Below are 20,788 nucleotides of genomic sequence, written 5' to 3'. Positions count from 1 at the left end.
AAAGGCAGGTGGAGGACAGAACTGTTCAGAGAAGAGCTGAGCTACAGCTTGAGCAAGCTTAAAAATGTCATTTGGGGCCATCCCAGATTGATTTCATTTCAGAAGGTATTGAAGAAGTTTATTTTTTGGGCGGTATCATGTTTTCTCTTGGAGATGTACACTGCAAACTTGAGCTGCATTGCCAAAATGCTCAAGGCAAGTCTCTGCTGCAGGGCACATCGTTTCTTCTTTGGCTGATTCTGGCCCGGTGCTGAGCCCAGCAGAGCCCTGGCAGAGCCCAGAGCAGCCTCAGCACCCGCAGAGCCCGGCTGCAAGGACAGAAACCAGAAACCGCCCGCCAGCTGAAGGCTCCTGTGCCCTTGTCCCAGCCGCCCGCGGTGCCCAGGCCACGCTGGCCGTGCTCAGGGCTGGGCCCAAAGCTGCCCATCATTGCTGGCAGGACGTGTGCCCAGCCTGCAGCCAGCCACGGCGCATCCAGCCCTCAGCAGCTGCCCAGAGCAAGATGCTCCTGTGCTGGCTGCCATCTCCCAAAAGCTCTTACCCCACCTGTGCCAAGAAGATGGGGACCCACCTCACGCCATCCGCCGCTGGAAGAAAAGCTGCTCCCAAACCACGTCCTCAGCCTTCTCCAAGGGCGCGGCCCATCCACGCCACAGCTGGTCCCAAGCACTTCCCAATCCAGACTGGACACCACCTAGAACACTTCCTTTAGAAAAACAAACAACAAATTAACAGACAAAAAGGGGATACAAGGGAAAAGGTAAAAGATGTGATCTCTGTCAGGGACTTGAGGAAGGGCCAATTCCGACATGCTTGGGAAAAACCCACCCACCAGTGAGGGAAGCCCATGCTTTCACTCTTCCCCCCTGCACTGCCCCCCAAAATAATGGTGATCCCAAAGCAAACAAGGGCAGTGGAGCAGCCCAAGCCCTTCCTTGCCTGCCAAGCAAAGCAGCCCATGGACAGGCTCTGGAGTCCCACCTCTGCTCCCACCTGGGGGGTTTGTTTGTGTCGGGCTGGCTGCCCCAGCCCCAGCCCAGGGCACGGTGGGTGGTGGGGGCTGTTGGCAGGGCCAGGAGCCAACTCCCATTTCGTAACCACCCCAGCCTGTGCCCCCAGCCCTGCCAAAAAGCAGCTTGGCAGCCCACTGAACAATCAGTTGGACCTGCCCCAGCAAAGGGAGGAACCTGTGGTTCCTGGACAGGCCGTGCAATGCCCAAATCTGGGAGCATCCCCCTGTGCGTGGACTCATCTGCAAATTGGCTGTGGAGCCTGGCTTTGAAGAAGGTGCCAGAATCGAAGTCAGTCATCTTCACCTTTGTGGTGGCCAGGTCCCAGAAGAGGTTTTCATCCTTGATGTTGTCCTCGCTGTCTCCAGCAGCAGCAGCCCCACCTTGTCCAGCTTCTCCAGGGGCTCCTTCTCGTTCCCTGGGGGTGAGACCAGGCTCTCAGGGCTCTGCCCAGGGCCCCAGCTGTCAGTGAACCAGGACAAGCAAAACCAGCCTGGATGGCAGCCACCAGTGCTGGGCAGAGCAGCTCGGCTCCAGCACGAGGGCTGCCTGTGCCCATCCCATGAGCCCTGCGCAGTGACACAGGCAGGACAAAAAGTCTGGCTTGCTCTGCTTCTGATCACCAAGGCATGTGTGCAGCTGGAACTTACCAGGGCCCTGCATCAAAGTGTGCCTGTGGCTCTCTCCCTTCTTCTAGGGCAGATGAGTATCCTGCATCCAAGGATCACAGAACAGGTCTTCTAATGAGGGCCTGTCCAAGGAGTGCACTGATAAACACCACCTGATCAGATCTTGGCAATCTGGGGAGAGAAACCAGAAGCCGCCAGTCAGTTGGAGAAAGCTCCTGTCCCACTATTCCCATGCCCAGGCCATGCTGCATGTGCTCAGAGCTGGGCCTAAACTTTCCCACCAATTCCCTGTTTTGGAGGAGATCAGGAGAGCAGGACATGTGCCACCTCCTCAGCAGCTGCCAGAGCAGGATGCTCACAAGCCAACTGCTGTTTCCCAGCACCGGTATTCCCCCCGTGCCCAGAGATGAGCATCCACCTTGAGAGAGCCGTTGTGGCAGGGAGAGCTGATGGCCCCAGCTGATCTTCTGACCCCTCCTGAAAGGGTGTCTTCCACAGACCATCTGGTGCAGCAGGATGCCCAGGGACCAGATGGTAGCTGGCTCGCCATAGTACCAGCCACAGTGGGTCCATTCCGGGGGGCTGTAGGATGGTGTTCCTATGGAATACAGATGGAGTTCATCAGGGGGATGCTGCTGCTTCCAGAGCCTGGCCCCAGCATCCCTGGGCATGCGGGGGCTGCACCAGTGGCACGTGGGGTGACCTGCTGCTCTCTCACCAGCACCAGTGACTTGTTTACAAACTCAGGGTTGCAAAAAAAGCTACTAGTGTCGGAAGGGGGCAGCAGAAGCCGTGGCAAGGCCTGGCCATGACATCCAAAGGAAAAACCCACTCGGCGCCGGGGAAAAACCATGCCCTCATCCTCCCTGCCTGCATTGCCCCAAAAAACATTATGAAGCCAGGGCAAATAAGGCAGGCAGAGCAGCCCAAGCCCATTCTTGCCTGCACACCAAACTGGCTGCTGCACTGCTTCTAGCCCCCGCTTCTCTGCTACTCTCACCCACAGGTGTTTTTGTCGAGCTGCCTGCCCCAACCCCAGCACCAGTCCTGGGCAGAGTGGCTGGCAAAGGCTGCCAGCAGGGCTGGAAGCTGGCCCCCCACACACCCCTGCTCAAAAGCCACCTGGCTGAAGACTCAGTGCCGTGTCTGGCAGCAAAAGGGAGAGTCCCTGCTGCCACACCCAGGCTGGGCCATGAGATGCTGGGACCGGGAGCACACCCCTGCGTGGGCTCACCTGCAAATTGAGTGTATGCTGTCTTTTGCAGGTAGGTGCCACAGCCAAAGTCAATCAATTTGGCCTGCCCGGTAGCCAGGTCAACCAAGATGTTCTGGGGTTTGATGTCCCTGTGCAGGACCCCGCAGCTGGTGCAGTGCCGCACAGCTTCCAGGACCTGGCGGAACAGCTCCCGCGCCACCTCCTCGGACAGGAACCTCCGTGCCCGAATGAAATGCTGGAGGTCCTGACACCGCTCCGGGCGCTCCAGCACCATCACGATGTCGTTGGAGAGCTCCACCCACTCCAGCAGCTGGACCACACCAGGGAAGCCAGTGGAGACCCTGTCCAGCAGCACGATCTCCAGCGGTGCGCTGGTGCCGTTGGGCTGTGGGAGGACCACGATGCCGTCAGTGGGGCTGAGGCCGTGCCAGGGGTGGGGAAGCGCTCACCCTGCCCGGGATGTTCTGCACCCTCCAGTGGCCGCACGCCCGCTCTCCCTTGAGGCGTCCTGGCGGATTCCACCCTGCCGGGCCTCGGCTCGTCCCCGCCCGGCACGCCCCGGCTTCTCCCGCTGGCCCCCGCTCACTCACCAGCTCTCCCCAGTGCCGGACGCGGTTCCGTGGCACCCTTTTGATGGCCACCTGCAAGGCAAGGGGAGCAGCGGGCTGAGCTCACCGCCCGCCCTGCCCAGCCCCATCCTCTTCCTCCTCCTCCGCCCTTCTCCTCCTCCTCCTGCACCCCCTCCTCCTGCGCCCGCCGCTCACCGGGGCGCCATCCGAAAGCCGCGTCGCCGCGAAGACAGTTCCGAAGTCGCCGCGCCCCAGCAGCGAACCCAGCCGGTACTGCTCCTGGAGGCCCCGCTGCGCCTTCCCTGCCGGAGAGACGCGGCTGTCAGCGCTCGGCCTGGGGCCAGGAACGGCCCCTGAGCGCCCCTCAACCACCCCAGGCCGGGCATCCCCAGGCGTTCGCTCCTGGGAAGGCGACACTGGCGGCTCGGGGCCGGCGGCCGCGCTGGCCAGCGGCGGAGCTCGGGCCGGGGAAGGCGCAGCGCAGGCGGCGGGAGCGGCCGCGCCGCGTGTGTCCGCGGGGCCCGGGAGGGGCCGGGGCCGGGCTCGGAACAGGCGGAGGCAAAGCGCGGCGATACTGTCCCTGGCCCAGGCACCGATCCCCGCCCAGCACCGCCATCGCCAGGACAGCCAGAGGCGGGCGGAGGCGAGAGCGCGGTGGGAGGCCCGGGGGCGGGGACGGGGCAGCCCCGCCCGGGGCCGGGGGTGGGCCGGGGGCATGGCCCGGCCCTGCAGGGGGGAGGGACACTGGGAGAGGAGGGGGACACCGGGACAGGGAGACTGGGCGCGGGTGTGGGACTGCAGGAGAGGGAGAGGAGAAGCAGAAGGGAGTCGCAAGAGGAGCTTTTTTTTTTTGCTGCTGCTGCTGCTGCTGCTGCCACTGCTGCCGCTGCTGCCGCTGCTGCCGCTGCTGCCGGTGCTGCCGCTGCTGCCGCTGCAACTGAAGCCCCGGGGCCGTTTTTCCCCGGGGCCGTTTGTCCGTTGCCCGCTCAGCGCCACGCCGAGCCCCGCGCGCCCCGGGGGCAGCCCCTGAGCCTTCCAAACACGGGAACTTTGCCCCGTTGAGCCAAGACCCAGAGCCTTGACTCCTGCACTGTGGCAGAGCAATCCCCTTGGCTGCTGCTATGCATTGTCCCTGCTGAGGGTCACACACTGTCAGAGAACATTCCTTGAATGCAGAATTCGTACCTGGCCCAAGCACTGCACTTGCGTCTCCAGCATTGCTTTCCAAGAGAAACGGGGGTAGGCAAATTGTGTGTAGCTCATGGTGTTTTACAGCGTCTAAAACTTGCCAAGTCATGGATCTTAGAGGTGAGATCCATTTGTAGTTAATGGGATGGAGAAGTAGTGCAAAATGGAAAAGGGGAGCATAGAAATAAATAGAGAAAACCATCTTGGATTGGTTCTTTCCATTTTTGTTTCATTTTTTAAAAGCTGTTTCAGCTTTCCCAGAATCTTCTCCACAGTCCTGTCTGCTCTTTCCAAGAACCCTTCCTGGAGAACGAGCTGCAGCTTCTGTCACTAAATGTCCTACCAACGGCAGCAAGTTTGTGAAGGAAAATAAAAAATGGTTTTACAAATATATTACGGCAAAAGGAAGGCTAAAAACCGACCTTTGTTCTCTGCTGGATGTGGGAGGGAACTTAGGAACTGCAGATGAGGAGATGGCAGAAGTGCTTAACGCCTTCTTTGCCTCAGTCTTTAGTGGGAATATGGCTTGTGCTCAGGACAGCTGCCCTCCTGGGCTGGTAGATGGTGTCAGGGAATAGAATGGTGCCCCTGTTATCCAGGAGGCAGCCAGAGAACTGCTGAGCCAAATGGATGTTCACAGATCTGTGGGCCCAAGTGGGATCCACCACAGGGTGATGAGGGAGCTGGCAGATGAGCTTGTGAAGCCGCTTTCCATCATTTACCAACAGTCCTGGCTCACTGGTGAGGATCCGGAGGACCGGAAACTGGCCAATGTGACAGCCATTCACACAAAGGGTGGGAAGGAGGAACTGGTAATTAGAGGCCAGTTAGCCTGACCTCAGTACCCGGTAAGGTCACGGAGCAGTTTATATTGAGTGTCATCATGCAGCACCTACAGGACGGCCCGGGGATCAGAGCCAGCCAGCACGGGTTTAGGAGGGGCAGGTGTTGTTTGACCAACCTGCCTCTTCTATGAACAGGTGACCTGCGTGGTGGATGTGGGACAGGCTTTGGATGTTGTCTGTTTGGACTTCAGCAAGGCCTTTGACACTGTCTCCCACAGCACACTCCTGGAAAAGGTGGCGGCCCACGGCTTGGACAGGAGCACTCTTTGCTGGGGAGGCAAAGGCAGAGGGTGGTGGGGAATGGCGTCGCATCCAGCTGGCAGCCGGTCACCAGTGGTGTTCCTCAGGGGTCTGTTCCTCGGGGCTCCTGGACTCAGCCCCAAATCCACCGGATAAAAAACCACCGAAATCCCTGCGGAGCTCTTGGTCTTCCTTCAGTTGTCTTCAAGTCTCCACGGCTTGTGCAGCTGCTTGGAATCAGTTCGGAATTCTCTTAAGGAGGAAGATATCAAAGCGCACCTCGTGATTTTTGGTTTTTTAATTGCAGGAGTATTTTTTTTATTTTTCATTTCATTGAAGAGTTGACTGAAGCGTTCTTTAGGTGATCTTGGTGCTGAATGTCTCCTTAGGAGTTCTGAGCACAGCGAAGAATGAGCCCCTTGCAGGCTGACCCTGTTTGGACAACCTGCTTCTCACCCAACCTCACCACGTGTGACATCACCCACCTTGGACTGCGCTCCCAAAACATCAAAGAAAATTCAGCATTTTTTTATAAAAACAAACTTATGTAAATAATAAAATTAGAAATTTAATTTTTTTATAATAACATTTTTCTATATTTTATTAGCTAATTTTTATATTGACATTAAAAAATCAATATATTTTTAGCAACGAAGAAAGTTATTGGTCATTGGTTCTAAGTAACACACTTCCCTTCATGAATTGATTGACCACTACTGGCTATTGATTTCTTCTTCTTCATGCTGATTTGCTCTATTTTTAGTCCTTTTGTCATCTTCTTTAGCATTTTCTCAGACAGGGTAAAAGGGGCAACTTTGGGGTTCATGGAGACATTTCTGGGGCACATTTGGGGCAGGGAATTTGGAGAGAACTTGAGGGTCTGGAGGACACATTTGGGAAGCGGGTGGACACTTGGAGGGGCACTTAGGGATTCTGTCGGACAATTCGGGGTCCAGGGGGGCACTTGGAGGTCAGGGAGGGGAATCCGGGGCCCTTCGGGGTCCGGGCGGGCACCTGGGGGGCTCTGAGGGGACTCTCTGGGGCGCGGGGGATGATGGGAGTTGTAGGCGCGGGTAGAACAGGGTTGAACGGCGCCGCGGAGCATCACGGGAGGTCGAGGCGCAGCTCCAATGGCTGTCGGCGGGGCGCGGGGCATGATGGGAGATGGAGTCACGGCTGGAGTAGCGCTCCGAGTGCGCCGCGGAGCATGCTGGGAGCTGTAGTCCCGGAAGTGGCTCGAACGGGGCGTCTGGGGCTCCGGGAAGGCGCTTTGGGGACACTTTTGTGTCCGAGCCGCGGTTTGAGGTCCTCGGGGGGAACGTGTGCGGCTCGGGAGCACTTGCGGGGAGCTTGGGGAGCTGTAACCGAGCTCTCTAGGGCCCCGGGCGGGGCAGGAGTTTTTAGGCGCAGAACCGTGTTCCGAGGGGCTCCGAGGCCGGGGGGGATGATTGGAGATGAATCCCTGAAGTCGCTCTAAGGGGAATCTGTGGGGTCGGAGCGTTCAAGGGATCCGGGGACGCTTTGGGGGCGGGCGAATGGGCGCTGAGGGAACAGTTGGGGATCCTGGAGGGGCTGGGGGACACTTGTTTAGTTCAACGTGGTTTTCTGCTCATGAAACGTACGTATTGTATTTAAAACTTAATATTCCATAGGTATGGGTTCTACAGGCGTAGATATCAATTAGCCTAAGTGCAAAACCTAATATTCCATGTAAGAATGATGTTCTCTACTGTTAAAAGCAAAATTAACCATAACAAACAAAAAGGAGAGGGTTAACAATTAATGAGAAAGGAACAGAAAAGGTTGTTATGCCACTGTAAACTTTCACTCTGAGTCTACATTTCAAATAATACAGGTGACCCATCTGAAGGAGGATTTCTCCTCAGGGGAAATGTCTTTCTAAAAGTTTCCTTTGTTGCCAGGAGCTGCCTCTGTGCCAGGAGCCCGGCCCAGCTCAGCAGCACAGAAACAGCACAAGGACTTGAATGACCCTCCCGTGGATTTGGTGTTTCCATTCAACTCTGTCCCTGAAAGAGTGTTCCAAAAACTTCTCAAGAACTCAAAGGTAAATTAAAACACTGAAGTTTTTTGCAGTTTTAATGGGACACACAGAGAGACCCAATGGAGAAAGTGTCCCCAGGTTCCATCACTGCAGGCACTGGTGACAGGTGGGGACAGACAAGGCAAAGGTGTCTCTGGTGCTGAGCAAACCTGGATGTGTTCCATGAATCCAAAAGGCCAAGGCCTGAGCCCCGGCCCCTGGCAGGGCAGGGATCTGTGGGGCAGGGATCTGTGGGGTAGGGATCTGTGGGGCAGGGATCTGTGGGTCACAGATCTATGGGTCAGGGCTCTCTGGGTCAGGGCTCTGTGGGTCCGGGATCTGTGGATCAGGGCTCTGTGGGTCAGGGCTCAGCCATGGGTCACAGTACTATGGGTCAGGGCTCTGTGGGTCAGGGCTCTGTGGGGCAGGGCTCTGTGGTCACAGTACTATGGGTCAGGGCTCTGTGGGTCAGGGCTCTGTGGGGCAGGGCTCTGTGGTCACAGTACTATGGGTCAGGGCTCTGTGGGTCAGGGCTCAGCCGTGGGTCACAGTACTATGGGTCAGGGCTCTGTGGGTCCGGGCTCTGTGGGTCTGTGGGTCAGGGCTCAGCCGTGGGTCACAGATCCGTGGGTCAGGGCTCTGTGGGTCAGGGCTCTGTGGGTCAGGGCTCAGCCGTGGGTCACAGATCTATGGGTCAGGGCTCTGTGGGTCAGGGCTCAGCCGTGGGTCGCAGATCCGTGGGTCAGGGCTCTGTGGGTCAGGGCTCTGTGGGTCAGGGCTCAGCCGTGGGTCACAGATCCGTGGGTCAGGGCTCTGTGGGGCAGGGCTCAGCCGTGGGTCACAGATCCGTGGGTCAGGGCTCTGTGGGGCAGGGCTCAGCCGTGGGTCACAGATCCGTGGGTCAGGGCTCTGTGGGTCAGGGCTCTGTGGGTCCGGGCTCAGCCGTGGGTCACAGATCCGTGGGTCAGGGCTCTGTGGGGCAGGGCTCAGCCGTGGGTCACAGATCCGTGGGTCAGGGCTCAGCCGTGGGGCTCACCGTGGCAGGGGTTGCTCAGGAGGTCACTCGGGGGGCGCCGGATCCTATGGGGCGGCTCCAGCGGCTCCTGTGGGGCAGAGACGGGGGCGGGACAATCTGTGGGGCAGGAGCCATCTGTGGGGCGGGGTTTGGGATTCGGGATCTATGGGGCAGAGGGGGGATCCCTCAAAATTCCCACAAAAATCCCCAAACTTCCCAAAAACTCCAAATTTCCCCCCCCCAAAATTCCAATTTTTTTCCCCGAAAAAATTCCCAAAATTTTTCCCCCCATTTTTCCCAATTTTTTCCCAATTTTTCCCCATTTTTCCCAATTTTTTTCCCAATTTTTCCCAATTTTTTTAATATTCCAAAAGTTTCCCACAGAATCCTCAAAAAATTCCCCCAAAATTTTCCACAAAATTTTCCACAAAAATTCCCAAATTTTTCAAATCCCCCCAAATGTTCCCAATTTTTTTCCCAATTTTCCCAAATTTTGGGGTTTTCCCCCCAAATTTTCCCCAAAAATCCCCCTAAAAACGACCCCAAACCATCAAAAAACCCAAAATTTTCCCGATTTTCCCCCAAAATCCCCTAAAAATTCCCCCCAAAACCCCCAAATTCCCAATTTTCCCCCAAATCTCCCAAAATTTCCCCAAAATTCTCCCAGATTTCCCAAATCCTCCATTTTCCCCCCAAAATTCCCCTAAAAATGACTCCAAAAATCCCAAATTTCCCCCAAATTCTCAAATTTTTACCCCAAATTTCCCCAAATTTGGGGGTTTTTCCCCCAAAACTTTCCGACCTTGAGGGCCACCAGTGGGCGCTCTGCAGGGAGAGAATTTGGCGGATTTTGGGAAAATTTGGGGGAATTTTGGGGAGTTTTGAAGGAATTTTGGGAGAATTTTGAGGATTTGGGGTCATTTTGGGGCAAATTTGGGGGGATTTTTTGGGAAATTTGAGAGAATTTGGGGGAAATTTCGGGTAATTTGGAAAAAATTGGGGGAATTTTGGGGATTTTGGGAAAATTCAGGGGATTTGGGGGGAAATTTTGGGGGATTTTGGGAGGAATTTGGGAAAAAAATTTGGTCTTTTGGGGGGAAATTTGGGGGTTTTTTTCTGGAAATTTGGGGGTTATTTGGGGGAATTTTGGTAAAATTTGGGGAATTTTTGAGGAAATTTTGGGAATTTTTGTGGGCTGTTTATGGGGGGAAATTCGGGAGAATTTTGGTCGATTTTGGGCGGATTTGGGGACAATTTTGCGGGAGATATTTGGGGAATTTTGAAGAATATTGGGGATTTTTGAAGACATTTTGGGAATTTTGGGGGGGATTTTGGTAAAATTTGGGGATTTTTTGCAACTTTTGAGGAAATTTTGGGAATTTTTTTAGATTTTGGGGAAGTTTGAGGGGAATTTTTGGGGAAATTTGGGGCGGATTTTTTTGGGGGGAAATTTGGGACAATTTTGGGGTCATTTGGGGCCTCGGTGTATCCCGTCGGGCCCCGCGGCACCGATCTGCGCCTCGGTGTATCCCATCGTGCCCCGCGCTGCTTAGCGCCTCGCTGTATCCCGTCATGCCCTGCGGCACTGCTTTGCACCTCGGTGTATCCCGTCATTCCCCACGGCGCCGCTTTGCGCCTCGCTGTATCCCGTCATGCCCCGCGCCGCTTTGCGCCTCGGTGTATCCCGTCATGCCCTGCGGCGCTCTGTGCCTCAGTTTATCCCATCATTCCCCCGGCGCCGCTTTGCTCCTCGGCGTACAAATGACGTCACCCGCGTTTATTTTGCCTCTCATTTGCATAAATTTACATAAGGCTGGTGCATCAGTGAGGGGGGAGGGGTCAGAGCCACGCCCAGGCCCCTCCCAGTACAAACCAGTAACTCCCAGTCCCCGTGGTCAGTGACGTCATTCGCGTTTATTGGTGCTCTCATTTACATAAATTTGCATATCGGCGCGGTGGGCGGGGTCAGAGCTGCGTTGGCCCCTCGCACTCCCTCCCAGTAGAACCCATTAACCCCCAGGCCCCGCCCAGCTTGTCCCGCCCTTGTTGTCGATCTATATAAGGGAAGGGGGCGTGGCCTGATGAGGGGCGTGGTCGGTTCACCTGTGGGGGGAGGGGCAAAGGTTACACCACGCCCAGAAACCCCGAAACCTGTTTAAACCAGTATAAACCAGTAACCCCCAAACCCACTCCCAGTCCATCCCAGTATAAACTAGTGACTCCCAAACCCTCTCCCAGTCCATCCCAGTACAAACCAGTGACCCCAAACCCACTCCCAGTTCATCCCAGTATAAACCAGTGACCCCCAAACCCACTCCCAGTTCATCCCAGTATAAACCAGTGCCTCCCAGTCCCCATCCCAGTGCCCTCACCTGTCCATACTGGTTTGAACTGGGATCTCTCGACGCTCAGCAGCCTCCAGGGAGCGGCTCAGGGCCAGGGCCCGGTGCTGGGGGATACCGGGAGTTACTGGTTTATACTGGTTTGTACTGGTTTGGGGGTTTTCCTTACTGGTTTGTACTGGGAGGGGGTTTAGGGGTCACTGGGATGAACTGGGATGAACTGGGAAGGGATTTGGGGTGACTGGTTTGTACTGGTTTATACTGGTTTGGGGTTTTTCTTTACTGGTTTGTACAGGTTTGTACTGGGAGGGGGTTTGGGGGTTTTTTGGGACTTTTGGGGAGAATTTTGGGGATTTTGGGGCATCAAAAATCCCAATTTTCAGTGGGAATTTTGGGTGAATTTGGGGGATTTGGGGGCTTTAAAAATCCAAATTTTTAGTGGGAATTTTGGGGTGAATTTGGGGGGTTTTGGGACTTCAAAAATTCCAATTTTTGGGTGAATTTTGGGGATTTTGGGGCTCCTAAAAATTTTAATTTTTAGTGGGAATTTTGGGGTCATTTTTGGGGATTTGGGGCCTCCAAAAATCTCAATTTTGTGAGAATTTTGGGGGATTTTTGCTGGGAATTTTGGGGTGAATTTGGGTAATTTTGGGGCTTCAAAAATCCCATTTTTCAGTCAGAATTTTGGGGTCATTTTTTGAGATTTTGGAGCTCTGAAATCCCGATTTTTAATGGGAATTTTTGGGGTCATTTTTGGGGCATTTTGGGTGAATTTTGGGGGATTTTGGGGCTCTAAAAGTTCCAATTTTTAGTGGGAATTTTGGGGTGAATTTAGGGGATTTTGGGTGGAAATTTTGGGGTGAATTTAGGGGATTTTGGGGCTTTAAAAATTCCAATTTTTGGGTGAATTTTTGGGATTTTTGGGGCTCTAAAAATCCCAATTTTTAGTGAGAATTTTGGGGGTTTTTGAGGGATTTTAGGTGGGAATTTTGGGGGGAATTTTGGGGCTTTAAAAATTCCCACTTTCAGCAGGAAATTTTGGGGTGAATTTTGGGGATTTTTGGGCTCTAAAAAATCTCAATTTTAGTGGGAATTTTGGGTGGGAATTTTGGGGTGAATTTGAGGGATTTTGGGGCTTAAAAAAATCTCAGTTTTCAGTCGGGATTTTGGGGACATTTTTTCGGATTTTGGGGCTCTGAAATCTCGATTTTTAGTGGGAATTTTTGGGGTCATTTTTGGGGCATTTTGGGTGAATTTTTGGGGATTTTGGGGCTCTGAAAATCCCAATTTTTAGTGGGAATTTTGGGTTTTAATGGGGGGATTTTTAGTGGGAATTTTGGGGTGAACTTGGGGGATTTTGGGGCTTCTAAAAATCCCATTTTTCAGTCGGAATTTTGGGGTCATTTTCTGGGATTTGGGGGCTCTGAAATCCTGATTTTTAATGGGAATTTTTGGGGTCATTTTGGGGGCATTTTGGGTGAATTTTGGGGGATTTTGGGGCTCTAAAAGTTCCAATTTTTAGTGGGGATTTTGGGGTTTTTTGGGGGGATTTTGGGGCTCTGAAAATCCCAATTTTTAGTTGGAATTTTGGGGTGAATTTTGGGGATTTGGGTGCTTTAAAAATCCCAATTTTCAGTGGGAATTTTTGGAGTAAATTTTTGGGATTTTGGGTGGAGGAAATTTTGGGGTGAATTTTGGGGATTTTAGGGCTTCAAAAATTCGAGTTTTTGGGTGAATTTTTGGGATTCTTGGGGCTCTAAAAATCCCAATTTTTGGGGGGAATTTTGGGGTAAATTTGAGGGATTTTGAGGCTTAAAAAATTTCAGTTTTCAGTGGAAATTTTAGGGTCATTTTTAGGGATTTTGGGTGGAAATTTTGGGCTGAATTTAGGGGATTTTTGGGCTTTAAAAATCTCAATTTTGGGGGGGAATTTTGGAGTAAATTTTTGGGATTTGGGGTGGAAATTTTGGGGTGAATTTAGGGGATTTTGGGGCTTTAAAAATTCCAATTTTTAGTGGGAATTTTGCGGTTTTTTGAGGGATTTTAGGTGGGAATTTTGGGGTGAATTTGGGGGATTTTGGGGCTTTAAAAATCTCAATTTTTGGGGGGAATTTTTGGGATTTGGGGGCTCTAAAAATTCCCACTTTAAGCAGGAAATTTTGGAGTGAATTCTGGGGATCTTTGGGCTCTAAAAATTTCAATTTTAATGGGAATTTTGGGGGAATTTTGGGTGGGAAGTTTGGGGTGAATTTGGGAGCTTTTGGGGCTTAAAAAAATCTCAGTTTTCAGTCGGGATTTTGGGGTCATGTTCTGGGATTTTGGGGCTCTGAAATCCCGATTTTTAGTGGGAATCTTTGGGGTCATTTTTGGGGCATTTTGGGTGAATTTTGGGGGATTTTGGGGCTCTAAAAGTTCCAATTTTTAGTGGGAATTTTGGGGGGAAATTTTGGGGTGAATTTTTAGGGATTTTGGGGCTTTAAAAATCCCAATTTTTAGTGGGAATTTTGGGGTGAATTTTTGGGATTTTGGGTGGAAATTTTGGGGTGAATTTAGGGGATTTTGGGGCTTTAAAAATTTGTCCTGGGTTGAAGTATATTCTATCACCATCTTCATGAACTGCTGAAACCAGGTGAGGCAGTGCTCCCTGCCTCCTCCACTCTGGCTTATCTTCTGTTAATGGGCCCATCAGCACCTTTGCTACACAGCTCACAGATAACCCCCTCCTGGACTACCTCCTGTTAATGGGCCCATCAGGCCTTATCACATGACTCACCATCCCATTGTGAGATGCTCCGCCCAGAGGGAGAAACCAAGCATTCCAGCCTGGATATAAGCTGAGACTCTGAACACCAGAGGGGCGCTTACCCACTGGATTCCCAGAGGACCCGAGCTACCAGACCTTTCTACAGGATCACTGCTTCAGGAAGACCACCTCATCTGGACTGCTTCCATCACTGCGCTCAGGTTGTATTCTGACTCTGTCAGTGGTCTTTTGTATTATTGCATCTATTTTAGTTTACTTTCTTTCCTTTTTTTTTTTTTTCCTATTAAATTGTATCTCTGACTTGGAGCCTCTCATTTGTTTTGCTTCCAAACCACTACACATGGAAAAGAAAAAGCCCATTTTAGTTATTAATACAGTTGTTCACGTTCCATCACAATCAGAAGACAGCATAATTAACTATTAGCATATTATTTGAGAATCAAAGCTTCCAGCCAGAAAAACTGCCTGTCAAGAGATGTCAGTAAGAAGAGGCAGCCATAGTACGGAGACCACACAGTTCCTCGTGCCCACACGTTCCCAGTGCACGATGCAAGTAATCATCAAAAGCACAGCTGAGACAGAATACAGTAATAGAAAGTTAACGACTTACACCATTTGCACCATAAGAATGCAGTAAGAGGAGGGAGCTCAGGCAAATACAGTTACAAAGTAGGTTGAAAAGCAGCTCGTCTTACTAATCAGAACAGCATTGAGCAGTACAATGTGCAGAATTCAGAGACAACGTAACAAAAATATTATCTAGCAAATAATATATGCCTGTGGTTAAAGATCGAAATTATGACACCCATTCCTGGTTTTGCCAGCTCTCCTGTGAAATTGTGAGGAGGCTCCACTTCTCCATCATTAAAATGGGGATCACAGGAAATTCTTGTTACTTGGAATGCTAAAGTTTACTTAAACTTTCAAATTCTGCGTATAGGATACTGCAGAAGGAGTGTTTTCAGTTTTATTTAAGTCTTGAATTTTAAGCACAGTGGAAATGAATGAAAACACAGTTAAGTTAAACTCTGGTGCTTATTTGTCCCTGGACCTTTTGGATAAAAGTCCCTCTGGACTAAAAATCTGAGGAAAACTAGTAACAGCAGGGAAAGTCAATTGCATTCATAAGTAGAAATGAAAGCTATGTAAGGTGAAGAAACTCGTGTGGCATGCGTCAATGGAACCAGTCCTAGTTATTAGTTACTAGTCGCGGCGAGCAGGCGCTTTCTCGCTTCCCAGGCTAGGAGACGCACTTTCCGTGCCGCAGAAGCTTCTCTGCTTGTGGAGAGAACCAGTCCACCAGGCCATTGCTATTCCAATTTAAACATTCAGTTCCACTCTCTGCCGTGCTCCAGATACCCCTATATGTTACTCCAGTGTCTTTGTAGCATTTAACTTCAGTATCTGAAAACAAGGTAAGATCTGAAAATCTAAGGACAGCATACCAATTCTTTTCCCTGACAGTTTCCCCAGTCTCTGTTCTGTTTAAACTTGGCTCTCAAATGTCTTGTCTAGTAAGTCAGTGAAAATGCCCTGTCAGGCAGTCTGTAAGTGTATATGAAGGTCTTCAGTTACAAAATTTAGAGTTTTATTAAGAGACACCTAGAACAACCAAGATGTGCTTAAAAGTTCTTTGTAGTATTAGCTTTAGAATAAAAAAAGACAACTTACTAGAGAGCCTAGCCTACAGCAGGAGCTTCTGAGTATCTCATCCTTGTGTACTGCACAGCTAACCCCAATAGCATTGTTCACAGCAGTTGCTGCGGTATACTCACCTATTTCACACCGCTTCCCTGAGAAACCTTGGTGGCACTGGCAGATGAAGAGCTGTGGGGAATAATATGCCTGTGAACACTGGCCACCATTGTAGCCTTTATTTCTGGTGCAGGCTGTGGAATAAGCAAAAGCCAGGAAATACTGTTAGATTTCACAGAAGCAAGAAGCTGGAAATGTAGACACACCTTTCATTTTCCTGTCAGTCTCTTTTAGCCTGTTCTGTTTTTCCCTACCCACCTGTTATTGCCATGTGCTTACAGCCTTTTTGTGTAGCGCTTCAATTTTTTCTCTGTTTCATTCTCTCCACATATTCTATCAGACTTTCTCAGCTCCATGCCCACTCCCACTTAGTCCCGCCCATGACAGTGTATACTGGTATTTTCTTTTCTATCCTCTTCTATTCCCAGACAAATTTTCTGTGCAGTAACTCTGGCCCTGACAGTGGATGATTAGATGGACAAGCTCTCACCATTTCCTTTTTCTTTGTCATAGTTACCTCTGACAGGCACAGTGTGGCAGTGACTCCAACCACTGCCACACCTACAGTATTCGATTCTGCTCCCTGAAAGCCTCAGCCAGGTCCCCCTGTATTGGTAAATTTCTGCAGATGAATTATCTGTGCAAATGGCTGTAATCAGAGAAAGGAAATCCTCTTTTAGTTCAGGGAAAAGACCTGGCTGAGCAAAAGGACTCCCTTCTATTTCCAGGAGAAAAGCATCTGTGATGGGAGCATCTGTCTAATGGGTTGCCCTTTTTCCTTCTCCGACCACAATTGTCCCATCTCTCTTGCTGCTGTGCTGCCAAATGTACTGTTCCACTATTGACTCGTCTCTCTTTCTTTCAAGAAGAGCAGAGGGAGGGGAAAACTTTGTTGTGGATGGTATTAACGCTCTGGTATTTTGCCTTCTGAATCTCTTATCCACATAACCATGACAAAAAGCTCTCAGGCTCTGTTTCCTCAGCATGATTTGCATTCCCCTCCCATGTTCATAATGCTCCAGCTAACATGGTTTTAGTTAGCCTGGCTTACCTCTAGATCTGGCTCCTCGTTTGAAACGCATGTGTAAGCCCTGCAAGCAAAGAAGGTTAATTCTGTGAGTAACTGCTCTCTTAAAAAAGATGAGAGAACAAGTGCCTTCAAAGAGTCAGTCCTTTTCTTAAGGGCATGTAAATCAGGAAGCTCTGAGGAATTGTCTGCCCTCTTGTCAGACAGTACAGTGAAAAGTGCCTCTAGTACCTCAGTATGGGTTCCTAAGAATTGTAAATCATTTTGTTCCACAGATTACCAGGTGATTGCTTGTCATCTGAGTGAGGTGAATTTGGGATATGCCGTACTCACATTGTGTGTGAAGTCATTATGTGTTCTTGGGGCGTTGCAAATGCTAACTAAAGCTTGCCAGCTTTCTGCTATTTGAAGGAGGTTCAAGCAAATAATTTCCAAGGTAGGTACAGTCAACAAGCAGTTACTTTTGCTCACTGACATGCAGTTTCCCCGTGAGACTTTGTAGCTTGATTATCTTTAAGAGACATGTCTCTTGCAGCCAGTTAAATGAAATATTTTGGATAAAGTTTAATGGAGGAAACCAATTTAGAAAGCTTCTTTGATTAGGCCACAAGAGAAAGAAGATAAGAAGGAGGAAAGGTGGGATAGCAATTTTTTGAGAAAGGGAGTAAACGTTCTGGAATTGTGTAGCATTTACTCAAGCTGTGTGTGGTGTGAGGCTTAAAGTGAGGGGACAAGGGAACCACTGACGTGCAGTTTTAAGTGAGAATAGTGATGAAGATGATGACCATAGAAGACGGAAGGCTGGTTACAATGGAGTTCTTATTAACAGTGAAAGGTGACAGTGAACAGATACACCAAGAATACCCGGAGAAGACTTGTTTACTTGCAAGTCTTGAAATGAAAACGAGCCAGGATAACACATAACACATCCACAATGATAGACCACTTTGTAACATTTTTCTTCCTCTGGTTTGTAGTGAGCTAAGCAGATTCTCATTCTGTCTGATGCAGACAGCTGCAGCCAATGGCAAAGAAATGCTGCTGAAAATACAGGAAGATGGCAAGAGAATTATTTGATGCCTTAGCCTCTTACCTGGCACTGGACAGTCATGATTGCTCCTACCAGCACAAGGAGACATGGGAGCTTGCCTTCCATTCGGAGTGTTTTTCACATCAGCTCTAAAGATCAAATTATCTGTAGAGACAAAAGATAGGATGTTGAACAAAGGAAGTTTACAGTGTGAATGGAGTTCAAGGTGTAACTTTAAATGAAAGTTTTAAATGATGAGAATTCTTTTTATACATTTTTTCAACCCATCACTTCTCAGCTGTCTGGTCTAACTGTCCTGGTCTTCCTAGGGAAACTGCCAGGCTGGATCCAGATGTGCTTTTACTTGATAAACTTAGAAACTCGATAAGCTAAAGCACACTCATTTACATCTGGAGGAAACTGAGAGAGTGCTTCCTGGGGAATAATACAGAAGTAAATTCCAAGTACTTTTTCCCTAAATTGTAGGATGCCAACAGTAGTACCATGTGCACTATTAGAGAGATGGGCTTATCTGATGATGCAGTGTAATGGTGATTTAAATGCGTTAATTGAGATTCTGATTACTGACACCTACTTAAGAGATCTCTTGCAGAGGGTCTGCTGAAGGGTCAGTTTGTGTTAACTGTGGTTTAAGAGGATCTGCATTTCTTGTAGACTGCTACTTTGGGTGAGAGTGAAGATTCTCTCTTGTGTAGAGAATGTGTAGGCAAAATGACTTTGCTTGATGATAGGTGAGGACTTATTTTCAATATTTCTACCGATTCTTCCCAACTAAGCCTTTAGTTTTTACTAGTATCATACGCTTTTGCTAAAAAGGCAGAGTTATGGCAATGGTCTGGCAGGCTAGCTTTTTTTCTGATAGTCTCATTTATTTGTTGCAGCATCTTTCTGTATGTCCCTTCTATGCAGTCACAACTATACATTATTCCCTCTAATCTCTTCAGCAGCTTTACACTTCAAAGCCCTCTTCAATCCACTAAGAAGAGTTTCTGCTTTCTCCAAATCGATTTACATAGTCTGACTCGTCTATCAGTACTCTTGGGAGAGAACCTTCATTGATCCCTAGTGGAAGATTGTAAGGTGTCATGTAGATGTGGTACCATTGTGGGGTAGGTGCATCTGTAGGCTGTACCCTTCCTGAAAGTGATGAACTCTTGTCTGTCATAGGAAGAGATAACACATGGTAGTTCTAATCCTAAGGCTTTTCTGACCTTTGCTATAATCTGCCCATAGCTAAAACACAGACCTTAGGCCTCAGATGGGAGTTGATACTGTCAGGCAAAGAGGGATGGAACAAATAGAAGGATGAAAACGGGATGACAGTGACTTCTTTCATCTTCTTTCCCATGCAATTAAACCAAGGCACAAAGCTGTAATTGCTGCTACCGCAAGTCACAGTCCATAGAGTTTTGTGCTTCTGGAGAATTTAATTGCTGTTGCTGAAACTTCTTGCATCCCTGAGAATTTGTGGAACTCTGGAGTTCCCTCGGGATAGAGAAGGGAAAGACTACATTCTGTGTTCCTTACTTGCAGTACCTGGACCAGCTGGAGAATTGCTGTGGCTTGCGGGAAGAAGCTATTCTTATCTTGTTATCTGACATTGGTAAGTGGTGGCAGTACCTTCAGTTGTCTGAACTATGGAAACCCTTTTAGTCCTGAGTCCACTCTCCAGATATACAGTAGTGACCTTAGTGACTCCATTTCAGACTGACCTTTTATGATCTTGATCATTTCCCAAAAGTGTTGGGAGTCTGGGGAGGTTCTTGCCTACTGGAAGCTAGCCAGCATTACTACAGTTTACAGGAAGGATGTGAGGGAACATCCGGAGAGAGAACTCAATTTGTGTCCAGAGTTCTATGGTGCTGACTTTACCCCTGACACTCAGTGTTTCATTGTATGTTTGATTGTACAAGGTCTGATGTGAAAGCCATGCTTATTACTAGATAGAATAGATGAATCCTTACTGAGCTCATGCTAGGTACTGTTACTTAGCTCTAACAACTGGCTTTTTCTGTCTCAGCTTCTGCTCTCAGATACCTTCATGAGAACAGGATCATCCATAGAGACCTGAAGCCAGAGAACATTGTGCTGCAGCAAGGAGAGCAAAGGGTAAGCAGGAAGCAGTCGTCTCTACCTGCACAGACAAGTAAACTTACAAGGAACCTGCATGTGCTTCATGCAGTTACATGGTCCCTCTGCAAGAGCACTCAGCCCAGGATAACACCTGTCTCAGGTCACTGTCACATAGTATTCTGTGTGCAGCTGAGGTGAGACGTTGTATTAGACGTCTGTTAACACCTGACATTTTGACTTTCAACTATTAAGGAAAGAAGCAGACTGTACTGATTGACCAAAGATCGGAAGGAGCTAGAGGCGTAACTGCTAAGTGTGCTACAACACCTTCAAATTCATTGTGGTTTTAGAAATCTACAGTAGCCTCCCATTTCTGCTTCTATCTCTTCACTGGCACCTTTCCTGCATAGCTTTGAAGTGCCAGACCTTTTCTTTCTGCTGTATGATGTGCTTTTAACAGGACTTCAGTCTGGCATTCTTATTCTCTGTTGTGTGTTTCAGTTAATACACAAAATCATTGACCTTGGTTATGCTAAGGAGTTGCATCAGGGGAGCCTGTGCACATCCTTTGTTGGGACTCTGCAGTACTTGGTAAGAAAGGAATTCAGCTAGAAGAGCAGCTACTGCTTTCTAGTGGGATAGAATTAACTGTTACCAAGCTTTGGGCTGGGATTAGGTACTTGCACGGTATGGGGTGCGTTTGTGGTGCTGAAGCTAGCAAAGGTGACTGCTTTTTTGCTGACGCTGGGTTTTGCTGAGACTGGGTTTTGTGCTACCTGCATCTGTTATAAATAAGCAGGAGTGCCAGTAACCTATGCTACTCACTCCAGGAGGGTCTTAAAGCACTTGAGAGGCAGCGTTCAGTAATGTCTTTAATTATTTGTACAAATGTTAATGAGATGTTAAGGGACAGAGAAAGCTGAGAGCTTTCTGGCCAAAGCCATCTGGCTTTGTCTCATGCGTGTAAACTGTATCAGGCCCCAGAGCTGCTGGAACAGCAGAAGTATAGGGTGACAGTGGATT

The 20,788-nt window shown here is 49.6% G+C and overlaps 1 protein-coding gene across 2 annotated transcripts; it reads left to right on the top strand.

Annotated features, from left to right (window-relative positions):
* Nucleotides 1-6,962: 6,962 nt before the first annotated feature.
* LOC136303913 (inhibitor of nuclear factor kappa-B kinase subunit beta-like) lies at nucleotides 6,963-20,524 on the top strand. Of its 2 annotated transcripts, XM_066207611.1 has the most exons (7): nucleotides 6,963-7,002; nucleotides 7,620-7,762; nucleotides 13,725-17,077; nucleotides 18,640-18,801; nucleotides 19,226-19,295; nucleotides 19,713-19,801; nucleotides 20,267-20,524. In XM_066207611.1, exons 4-7 carry the CDS (start codon nucleotides 18,784-18,786, stop codon nucleotides 20,375-20,377), a joined length of 288 nt encoding a protein of 95 aa, XP_066063708.1. In that variant the 5' UTR covers nucleotides 6,963-7,002; nucleotides 7,620-7,762; nucleotides 13,725-17,077; nucleotides 18,640-18,783; the 3' UTR covers nucleotides 20,378-20,524. The 2 variants fall into 2 exon arrangements, with proteins under 2 accessions (XP_066063708.1, XP_066063709.1); XM_066207612.1 differs by lacking the exons at nucleotides 6,963-7,002; nucleotides 7,620-7,762 and having other exon boundaries at nucleotides 11,442-14,059; nucleotides 16,917-17,077.
* Nucleotides 20,525-20,788: the final 264 nt, after the last annotated feature.

Source organism: Chamaea fasciata, unplaced genomic scaffold (genome assembly GCF_029207755.1).
Source record: "Chamaea fasciata isolate MVZ Bird 193981 ecotype frontalis unplaced genomic scaffold, bChaFas1.0.hap1 SCAF_43, whole genome shotgun sequence".
In the NCBI taxonomy this organism is placed as follows: domain Eukaryota; kingdom Metazoa; phylum Chordata; class Aves; order Passeriformes; family Sylviidae; genus Chamaea; species Chamaea fasciata.
This window is presented reverse-complemented; position numbering and strand designations above follow the sequence as displayed.